This window comes from Electrophorus electricus, chromosome 9 (genome assembly GCF_013358815.1).
Source record: "Electrophorus electricus isolate fEleEle1 chromosome 9, fEleEle1.pri, whole genome shotgun sequence".
Lineage (NCBI taxonomy): Eukaryota > Metazoa > Chordata > Actinopteri > Gymnotiformes > Gymnotidae > Electrophorus > Electrophorus electricus.
The window spans coordinates 6,088,233-6,100,000 of record NC_049543.1 but is presented as its reverse complement, the minus strand read 5'-3'; the positions used below and the strand labels follow the sequence as shown (position 1 = coordinate 6,100,000).

At 43.1% G+C, this 11,768-nt stretch overlaps 1 protein-coding gene across 1 annotated transcript in view; it reads left to right on the top strand.

Annotated features, from left to right (window-relative positions):
• hs3st1l2 (heparan sulfate (glucosamine) 3-O-sulfotransferase 1-like 2) overlaps positions 1–9,937 on the top strand; it is a 12,715-nt gene extending 2,778 nt beyond the window's left edge. Inside the window, exon 2 of the mRNA XM_027023150.2 lies at positions 8,066–9,937. Within this exon, the coding sequence (XP_026878951.2) occupies positions 8,222–9,142 (921 nt within the window). The 5' untranslated portion in view covers positions 8,066–8,221 and the 3' untranslated portion in view covers positions 9,143–9,937. The remainder of the gene's footprint in view (positions 1–8,065) is intronic.
• The last annotated feature ends 1,831 nt before the right edge of the window (positions 9,938–11,768 follow it).

Here is an 11,768-nt window from a genome sequence, read left to right as displayed (position 1 = left end):
TTATTTTTACAGGATCATGTCAGCAGCTGGAGTCACGCTAAGACAGTATGCACCGGGTGATCCAGAACTTTCTGTCTGATCTTGCTGGGGAACAGAAAGGCATCTTCGTCGAAATGTCCTCCCGGTTGTTGCGGCTTAAGTTAATTCCTTCATTAGGTGTACAATAGCGAGCCAGAGGACGGTAGGAGGAGCACAATGTGAAGCCATTTTAGAGTCATAAGCGCTCTGTCACAATCATGACCCCTGCTACGAACTTAATGTCCCAATACAGCTCTATTGATGATGAGGGTAGTGGCTTTGGGGCGGGACAGAGGAGGCACGCCAGGGCACTGTGGTCATTATACTCGTCACAGGAGTATTTATGACAAATGACAGCTTCTGAAAAAAAAACCTGAACAAAAACAGAAACTCCCAAGGACCAAAACTGGACCTGTGGGTCCAGTACGTGTGTGTGTGTGTGCATGTTTGCATGTGTGTGGTAGTTTGTTGGGAGGTGCTTTTGCATTATTCAGTACAATAAACATGCAAATGTATGTTTCAGCCTGGCTGTGTGTGTGTGTGCGTGTGCGTGTGTGTGTGTGTAACAGGCTCATCTTTGGGGTCATTAGTGTTGAAAGTCTCAGTCTGTGGCTCTGGTCTCCTATAGACATGTATCCAGGCACAGCACAGCATGTCACACATTTACACAACAGAGCATAACATAACATGACTACACAGCACGGCACAGCAGAACAACACAACAAAGCATGACACATCATAGTACAACATATGCCTAACATAACACAAAAGCAGTGCAGCACCACACAATACAAAATCAGTCTAATCAGACAGAGTACAGAACAATATAAATCAGACTAATCAGACACAGTACAGAAAAATACAAAATCAGACTAATCAGACACAATACATCAAATTACAGAGCAGATTCTCTCTCAGAATAATACAATCTAATGCAAAAGCCCCTATAGCATACAGTAGTACAAAACAAAAGTCAAAGTAGAATACAGTACAAAGTGATACACACTAACACATATTACAACACAAAATCATAAAAGCACACCATAACACTGACCACACAACCCGCAGAGCAGACCACACTGCACAGACAACATAACACAACTACCAACTCTCACATCTAGCTGCCGTGAAACAAAACAGCATTACACTGCAACAGCACACACTTTAACTCACAAAGCCCCACTCAACAAGACATACAGCATTGACTGAGTCAGACAGTGGTTTGCTGGTGAGATAACAAAGCACTTCTGTATGTCATTTTGGACAAAGGCACCTAGATGCTAGATGCTGTAAATGCTAAACGTACATGTTCCTGAATGGCTGAGGAATTTAGCACTGCATCATCTTCATTTCAGACTGAAGAAAGCAAACAGACATGAATGACAACCTCAGCTAGTGCTTTTTTAAAGGCTAAGAAGCCAGTAAGTCATTTTTTTTCCTATTGTCAAACAATGACAAATATCAAAGGCAGACACCAAGCAAGGAAAACACGGAGCCAGAAAGTGTAACCAAAGACGGTACCTCAAAGATTACAAAGCTACTGAGAGACACTCACACAGACAGACGTGGGTGGGCAAACACACACCCACACCCCCTCCCCCTCACACACACACACACACAATGCATGGCACCTGCTCCCAGACTGACAGCAGTATTCATTTCTCTTGTAGACAACTCTTTCTCTCCTCACCACTAATTGGCAGGAGGAGGCTGTGATGTGCCCGCTTGCTGTCCGGCTTCTCTCCCCAGCCAACTGTTGTCTTCATCAGATCAGTTTTACTCCTGTCTGTTTATTTTGTGTCTAAGATCTTCAGCAGGGAAGAGGAGCAGAAGAAAACCTTACTCATTTGTTTTTGTAAAAGATTACAAAGATAGATTTTTTTTTATTATTATTATTTTTTTACTATTTTCTACATTTTAAAAAATAGGGAAGGCATTAAAACAAAGAAATAACACGTGTGCCTAACAAAGAACAAACAAAGAACCAAATTAATTAAGCATAATTCATTCTATTAAAATACCTTTATTACTATTAAAAAAAAATATTCATTCAGTCAGGTGTATCAAAACATTTGACTGATACTGTATACACACAGGCACACACACACACACACACACACACACACACTGTTCTGTAGTTTAGTGAACATTTTAGTTCCACAGCTGAATAAGGACCTCTGTCTGAAGCATCCTACATTTTACATTTCCACCCTGGTTCTACATATTTCTTTAAAAAAAAAACACAACAACAAGAAAGCAAACCAGCCAAGAACCAGCTTTAGTGGTTGTCTGCTTTCTCTGCCAAACTCTGCACAGTTATCAGTCTTGCTGTCCAGCACGTCATCACATGCTGGAAACGCACGCCAGAAATGCATACAGGCATAACACATACTACCTGGAGTATTTTCCACACATTGCAAAGTGTTTCACTTCCATGTGTGCTGGCATGGCTGATACTGACAGACTCTGCAATCACCCTCACCCCAGCTTTCCTTGGTTGTAATGCAGCACAAATTGTGACATCGTCTGCAGATACGTTGTTCCGAGAAGATTTACATCATCTCTGTGGAAACAGCCTGAACTCTGCATTCTTTTAATGAATGGTCACAAAACATGTTCTAGAATGGCAACGGCTAACTGATTAACTTAAACAGAACAGTTAGAGTGAGCGGTATATTCTCAAGGGTTAATTAACATTCTATAGCGATACTGAATTATAGGGAACACGTAGATTCTGTATTCCAGTTCCACATCTTACGAAACAACAAATCAATTCTTGATAATAATTCCAAGCCAAACAACATTCCATTTGGGTTCTTTTCACTTCAGTGTTCTGTGAAACTTCAGAGAACTGTGAAAGAGCCATATCTGTCCAAAACAAAAAGCTAGCTTTACATATTCCAAGTTCCTCACAATCCAACACCTTGGCAATGGCCAGAATTCTCTCTAGAATCCAGGCACTGTATCAACAAGTCCTAATGTTGCCACCCTTGTATTTCCTTCTCCAAGCAGCAAGCAGCTATTCCCTAAAGACCAGAAACTCAGATCTTGTTCCTTGTTTGGTTCCTGTACATTTTCCACCTTCTCTTTACCCAGGAGTCAAAATAGAGAAGTGGCACTGCGGCAAATGACTACTGTCTGAATTTACTGCTCGGTGCTTGCAGAATCCTGTATGGGATTTGGATTTAAGGGACGGGGTTGAGTATTGACACCTTACAGCACACTGTATATCAGGTCACCATTCACCTCTCTTGAGCTTACAGCAGTGAGTCAGAGGGACTCAGTATTGCCTGGTCATACCAACTAGATCAGCCTAACCTACGTGATCTGGGACCTCTACCACGAGGCAGATTACAACAGAATATCTACTCTGTAGATGTCTACTCTCATCTACACAGTGTTGAAACTGCCCTCCTGGCACAGTTCCATAGACCCACTCACACTACCCATTCTGGAATTAAAAAAAAAAAAAAAAAGACTCGAGTTCATGCACACAAACACAGGGCTAAATATACTCTTGCACACTCCATCACTCTAATATTCTTTGTCTCTCTCTCTCTCTCTCTCTCTCTCTCTCTCTCTCTCTCTCTCTCTCTCTCTCTCGCTCTCTCTCTCTCTCTCTCACACACACACACACACACACAAAAACACACACAAGTAAGCAAAAGGAAAAACCACAGACAAAGTACTTGGAACCAAAAGTGCTCCCTGTACTTGCTACCAAATTGCAATGACTGGTGTGTTTCCAGGTGTGAAAAAGACAGTTTGATAGCCGCAGGCTCTTTGGCTGTCTGCGGTGATCCTGGAGTGGGGTGAAAGTATGCAGCAGTGTGACGGATGGTGACGTCGGCTTTCTGAGTTCAGCCTTGGTCGAAGAGACTGTAAAACACATGCACACACGCACATCCTTTTGGTCATGGACTAAACTCCTTCATGCCAGATAGAACGAATAATGCAATTGGCCCAAAACGCACGACAGACAAATCCAAGCTCAGTCCACAGGAGCCAAGAAAGAGAAAGATTAGGTGGAGGGGGGCTAGGATGAATAAAATGACCATCTCTGTCACACTCACTCACTCATTCTCACACTCACTCACTCATTCTCACACTCATCGCTCCCACACTTTACACTATTTGTCCTTCTTCTCTCTCTCTCTCTCTCTCTCTCTCTCTCTGTCTCTCTATTTGTCTCCTCCTAAATCAGCTCATTAAGTGGACACTGAGTGGCTGATAACACGCACCAGACAGACAGGCATGTTCACAAGATGCAGGAAGCTTTTGCCAACAGTACCACCATGCTCTTCATGCCAACAACCACATTAATTAGAGCATACCCCCAACACACATTCACTCTCACACACACACATACACCCACCCATGCACACACACACACACATACACACACACAATCCCCTGCCACCAGATACTCCTCCCCCAAGCCTAATGTACTCCAGACGCTCAGACAACCCACCCCATAAATACACGCATGCATACATACATTTCTCATTACCAGTGCAAGGAACATCCAAAGGGGATTTCTGAGCACTTGATACAATTGACCCAGATCTTTAAGAGTGAGTGAACAAGAGAATGAGGGAGACAGGCAGAGAGAGAGATAGAGTAAATAAAGAGAGATGGGTAGAGAGGTGTGGGAGGGGCGACATGATAAAGGGAGAGAGAGGAAGAGTAAGAGAAAGAGAGGGAGAAGTGAGTGGCACTTCATACAGAGACCAATTTGAAACCCAGCTGGATGTCCTTGTGTAAAAGGCCACACAGATCCGGCCCCGGTCAGCATCTGCGACTGAAGGAGACCTTTCAGAGGCCGTAAGAGAGGAGACATCGCCACCTCCCTAGCCTCCTTCTCCCTTTCTCTTCTCTTCGCTTCTCTCTGCATCTACCCCTCGCTGTTTCAGTCATAAAACAGTGATATGGGAACACCAACTTTAAGAACAAGGAATCAGATCCTCGCACATCCGCCACGATCCATTCATTCGGCGCTAGCTCTCCAGGACAGGAGAAGGCGTTAGGCTTGGTGATAGAGTCTTGGATGTGTGTCAGTGTTTCTGTGTGTGTGTGTGTGTGTGTGTGTGTGTGTGTGTGTGTGTGTGCAGGTGTGTGGGTTTTAGTTCAGCTCTCTAGGGAGATGGAGGAGGCTTATCATCTTACGAGCTCCAGCATTAATAAACACATGCATCCACAATTATGTTCCCCCAAGTGTTGATCTGAGGCCAGCGCATAATGCCATTATTCAAATCTGAAATGTACAGAACCAACTGCTCTCAAGTAATTCTGCTGTACTTCTCTGGATATGCTGAGACTAGTTGCCTAGTCTCAATGGCATAAATACAAGAGGATTTTTTGGAATAAGAGTCTAACAAATCAAAACCACTTTAGGTTTTCTGGATTTCTTCTCTTGTGCCCAATTTTGCAACAAGAAAGGAAAAAATACTAAATATTATATATTATATATTTGTACACACACACGCTCTCTCTATAGTTACTGGACAGAGGAGATGCATAGTCCACAGCAGAGCGGCTGGAGTGTTGACTATGTTTATGTGTGCATGTGTGAGTGTGTGATCACAGTTCTTTCAGTAAGCAGTGGTATTCATTGAAGAGGATTAAGCTACACAGTGTGAGATGGTAGTATATCAGAATACACTTTGTGTCCTTGGCAGGGAAGTGTGTGTGTGTGTGTGTGTGTGTGTGTGTGTGTGTGTGTGTGTGTGTGTGTGTGTGTGTAAAACATAAAAATCTGACATTGTGGGGACATCTGTCTGGAATCTTTGTGTCTTTCTTCTAGTCAAAAAAATGCAACTTTTACTTTAAAAAAGACAAAAGTCAAAGGATTTCTGATGTTACAGTTTAGGTGTATGTATAGTATTATTCTATAACACTTCTATACGTGTTAGTGAATATATGCAATAAAGATAATATAAGTAATATAAGTGTGGTTGGCGGAGTACCTGTGTATGTGTGTGTGTGTGTGTGTGTGTGTATGTGTGTGTGTGTGTGTTTGGAATTCACTAACACTAGGATTGTGGGTATCTGATAAAGCCAAAGACACACACACACCCACCATATATAAACCCACCCCCCATGATACACAGGGAGCAACCAACACAGAATGAAAGAAACTAGAGGATTTACAAACAGAGACAAAGCACAAATCGACTCTTTCATTTTGTAACAACTCTAACGCAACGCAGCGGTGCCTCTGACGAGTTCCACCTTCTGTGCAGCATAAGGGCCAATATGGCAAGTGCATGCGTCACTGACGGCCTCTGGTTTTGTATGATTCACTGTTGATTTTTTTCAAGCTTATTAAGCTCCCTGGCAGACCGAAGCCCTCAGAGATGCTCTGGCAGGAAAAGGGGAAAAAGTCTGCCACATTCCTTTCAAGGTTCATTTACCAGAGGAGCTGAGCTTTCTTCCATCTGCAAACCATTAAACCCATTCAGAACGTTTACGACTTTAATACAATTATAGAGGCAATCGGCTTTTTGTTTCACGCCGGAGGATGAAGGCGAGGGCCTTTTCTGTTTACTTGTTTAGACAGACAGCGTAATCCAGCTGCGTAGCCTGAAGGACCCTTAGGCTTTTAGAAGATGATGCAAATTGACTGGTGTCATGTGTCAGTGGGAGTCAAGTAAGGGGAGTTACTGTACATGTTAATGAGGGAAAAGGGTAAGGATGAGGAAATATGCTGTCATAGCAAAAGCCGCATGGGAATCACCTGCACCACACTTAACACACGCACACACACACACGCAAACAACAGCAGGCTTATGCCTTATGCACAGCCTAGTTTTCTGCTGTCAAGGCTGAGGAACATCACACATAGTGGTAGTCTATTTTCATCTTTTTGGTTGTTTAATCCTTTATCCTTCTTAAGGACCGTGAGAGGGACATGGTGATTTAAGAGCACACCGCAACCTTCACACATCCTTAACATCTCCCCCTCCAGTTCTCTCCACCCAGTTCTCACCCATTACAGCAGAAATATTCTGTCGCTACGTGTCACATAGACCGAAATCCACCGTGCGTCACAAACGGCTTTAACCGCCGATCAAGAGTGCGAAACGATGCTCCCGACGTCTCCAGTCACTGCGCGACGTACACAGAGGCCAGGCTCATGGCCTGTAATGTCGTGTGATAACAGCTGTCTGACTGGGGAATAAAGTGAGGCATTATGTGGACACTTGGATGGTAATGGAGTTGATGATGCTTGTACTGGTAATGATGATGATGAGTTTCGGGCACCATAGGATTAGTGGACTGAGCGTGTGGGTGTCGTGAGGCTGTGGGGCTTAACACTGACTCCCAAAGGTGCAATTAGACAGCACGTGTAGGAACAGCAGCGCTTGTTTACATGGGTCTTCAGCTCCAAACCGGCAGACGAGCAAATTAATAACCCCGACTCAACAGGGAGGCAAGTATACTATCATGCATGAAAAGATTTTTAAATATTACTTTTTATGCTGGACACCGCTCTGACAGTGAAAACATGTATGACAATGTATGTGTAAAGCCTGTGTTGGATCAATGTGTCAACACAGGTAAGGCGTCCACGGTAGTTTTATTATTTACCACTAGTGGGCGACAAAGGTTCGAGCGACCGGTCCCGTGCCGTTGGGATTTCTGCATTTGCAATTGTCGCTTCAGCATGAATGTTTAATGCGCTTCCATTGGCGTGCGTTTTAATAAAAGCATTAATTAAATCACACAAAGAGAACCACACAGACATATTTCTCTTAGCAATTATAATGTTTGGCGTATAATATAATAAAGCATAATATCAATTATAAAGCAAAACGGGAGTCATTTGCTGCGAACATATCTTAGTCCTCAGCGCGTTTATCAGTACTTCTCTTAACAAACTTTACAAATTCCACCGTAAATCTTTAATCTATTATGACACTCAGATTCAATAACACTTCAAAAAATGATCTGAAATATGCTATATATTTTATCACATAAGAAGCATATAATTAATTTTAAAGATTTGCCTATTCAAAACCTTTTCCTGGTTATTTTTTCTCTACAGATATTTGGAGGAAGGACCTGAAGCAGGGACGATCGACAGCTGTTGTTTTTCAGCGTGTGCTTGCCCACTAGCTGGGTTCGTGTCCTTTCCCTGCTGTGTGTGCTTTTGCGTTTACGTGTCTTTGCTACCCTTGACCTGACTGACTGAAGTATCACCATGTTGTGGACTCTTCTGTTGGCTCTTGTCCTGTTGCTGGTACTGCAGACACAGTTATGTGTCTGCCTGCAAGAGCTCAGATCCTCCACAACCTCCGGGAGCTCCGGGAGCTCCGCGACCCCTGCTCAGATCCCGGACGCTGCCGTCTCTCGACGCCTGCCAGGGGCCATCATCATCGGGGTACGCAAGGGTGGCACCAGGGCCCTCCTGGAGATGCTCAATCTCCACCCAGAAGTGGAGGTGGCCAAGGCTGAGATCCATTACTTCAACCTGGATGAAAACTTCCGCAGGGGATTGGACTGGTACCGCGCCCAGATGCCACTCACCCTCCCCGGGCAGGTGACCGTCGAGAAGACCCCTGGCTACTTCACGGCACCACTGGCTCCAACCAGGATGTGGTCGGCAAATCCCGCAGTGAAGCTCCTCCTGATTGTCCGCGACCCCGCCGAGAGACTCGTGTCAGACTACACACAAGTCCTGCACAACCGCCTGCAGCAGAACAAGCCATACCAGCCACTGGTGGAGCTGCTCTTGCATCGAGGCCGCATTAACCCAAGCTACAAGGCTCTCCAAAGGAGCCTCTACCATCACCACCTGGCTAGGTGGCTGGAACTTTTCCCCAGGGAGCAAATCCACATCGTGGATGGAGAGGCACTGATCCAGGATCCATTCCCCGAGCTCCAGAAAGCAGAGAGGTTCCTGGAGCTTCCGCCACGGATAACACCAGAAAACTTCTACTTCAACACAACTAAAGGGTTTTACTGCTTGCTGACAGCAGGGCATGACAAGTGTTTGGATGACTCAAAAGGGAGACCCCATGCTCCCCTCAGTAACAAGGCATTCCAGAAGCTCTGTAAATACCTCAGGGAGCCCAATCAGATCTTCTTTAACATGGTTGGCCAGACCTTTGATTGGTGCTAATGAAAGGTGATCTGCTGCGGAAGGTCTTGTCTGTTCAAAATTCTGCACACTATTTGCCGTTTGACTGAAGTAACATCTACACGGTGGTATGCTTTTCAAATCTTTTAAAAATCGTGAGCTGAACTGAAAAAGTGCAAGAGCGCTAATATGAGCAACTGAATGTCATTCTGGACCAGGGCTCCCTCTGGTGCTGGTTGTGTGAAACTGCAAAAGACTGATTTGTAGATTCAGATGCAGTGCTGGGCACATGCTGTTGATTGCAAGTTTGAAATGTAAATAGAAGTAGCTATAGAACACAGGATGCAAATGTACTTCCTGCTGCTCTTTGTAAAAAAAAAGTTGTAAAAAGTATGACTGTAAATCATGATCATTAAAGTTCAATTGTTTTTCATCTTTCCTATTCATAACGCTAATAATGTGTAATAATTTGAAAAGTTCTTTGAATCATTTTAATAGAAACTTTTCTATATTTTCTATATTTTTCTTAATTGTCTCCTACAAAGGATATTTTATGATGACTGTATGCACTATAGAAGTTTTTTTTTTATCCATAAATGAATGTACACAAACCTCCAACAAAATATTAAGAAACGCAAAATTTCAAATGCCGTCAAATATTCTCACTGTGACATTGGTCAATAAATCTGTGGAGAGAATATTACATCAAAACATGTAAGTGTAAATCAGAATGCAATTTACCATGCTTAAACTATAACAAACAGCCTACCGTTTAAACAATGGAAGAACCAATGTGCTTTGCATTTCAATACAGATACTTTTTAAACTGCAACTCTTCCTGACTCATAACAGTCAGGTCACCTCTCTTTCCCAACCCCCCCCCCCCCCCCCCCCCCCCAGATATCTAGGTGACCTGGCAACGTGAAAAAGGAGCGTTTATATGCTATGCACAGCCGATGACGGATCTCTGTCCGAAACGTCCTGTTACTCTGGAAACCTTGTGTAGTTCACTACAATTTTAAGTATCTTTACACCTCTTACTTCAGCACACTGCAGTTACTCACCTTGGATCGTCTTCGTTCAGCGGTTCAACAGTCCTCTTATTCTAAAGGACTAAGAACTAGCAAAGATGTGGAGGGTGAAAGCACGAGGGGCTGTAACCCGCAGATTGTACATTTGGATGCTATGAGATAGATGTTCGCTCTGGGGCCAAAGCCGTGCTGTGCCGAATTCGACACCCCCACGCTATTTTGGGCGATCTTAGTGCCGAACATCCAGTGCGCGCGTGTTTTGGAACGTCCCACGCGGACTACAATAGGACCTGATGTGGGCTGTTCTGCAGTTCGAAAAAATAACCAAACGAACAGTAACTTGTTACAGGTCGTCAGATATACCTAATAGCCACTTCAGAAGGGAATACTACTCCTGATCCTTACCCACGCCACTCACTTTAGTTCTTATGCAGAAGACACATTATCTGTACTCTTTACACTATAATCTGCTTAAGACACCTTGAAACATCTAACTTTATATTAAAAACAGCGTTCTTTCATCTTTATGTTTATTGTCCTGCATAGCTTGTTTGAATAATGTATTGCGTAATTTGGTGTATCGCCTGTACTGAATCATTGGGTCATTTACCGTTCCATATTCACTTCAAAGCCCTGTAATTCAGTGTACAGTCGATATCGCGTATACAGACGTCATTGCGTGTACAGGCGAAATTACTACAGGGGTTACATCAATTTCTACATAAGTCATGAAAACTGCTTCATCGAAATCGACACCTTAATACACCTGTTCGAATGTTAATCGCAAAATTTTTACCTGCGTCCTTAGTGTCGATGTGCGTATTCCAGTTTGTTAACGGTGCTCTTAAGTCACCTTTATCCTCTAAAGTATAACATTCCTTTAAAAAAAAAAAAAAAAAAAAAAAAAAAAAAAAAGATTATCCTCTCTCAGACATTTTGGCACAAAGTTACCTTTATACATCATCATGCAGAAAATATACATTTTGTGGGGTTTTTTGTTTGTTTGTTTCTCTTGACAGCTGGGCAATTGGACAGTTCTTTTGTATGCTAACATGGTCAGACTGATCTGTAACGCTGAGCTAACTGAGTAAAAGTTAACAAGTTTTTTAAAAATGTGTTGGTTTTTTTTCTGATTTGCTAACTTTTTTTGAACAGTTTACTTCCACGTCATTGATAGTTTTCAGCACAGATTTATGAGCTATTAAAAGCATTCACAAACATAAGTGACCTATAACATGTTTCCATTTCTCTGCTGCTCTCTGACAATCAGCCAGCCAGCACGCAACAGTTGATGCGTAAACCTTCGTTTCAGCTTCCTGCATAGTGATACAATGTTATTCACTACTCCCAGCACAGTTTGAAGCTCAAATCAAATAAAATCACGTTTTGTTGTCACACCGTATACACACAGGTTCAAGGTTTGGGGTCGATTATGATCCTCAGACAGCATTTGGTGTACAGCTCCAGGAGTGATGTGAGTTCAACCCCGATGTAGGGCTGTCCTCCTAAAATTAATGTCTGATGTTGACTGAGCAGCGTGCTAAAGTTGTAATGTACCAGGATAGTTAACGTTAGCTATCTGGTTAAAAGTAACAAAAAGTGCTAAAGCGTTAAGCCTTGTCAGAGGATCAGTTCTG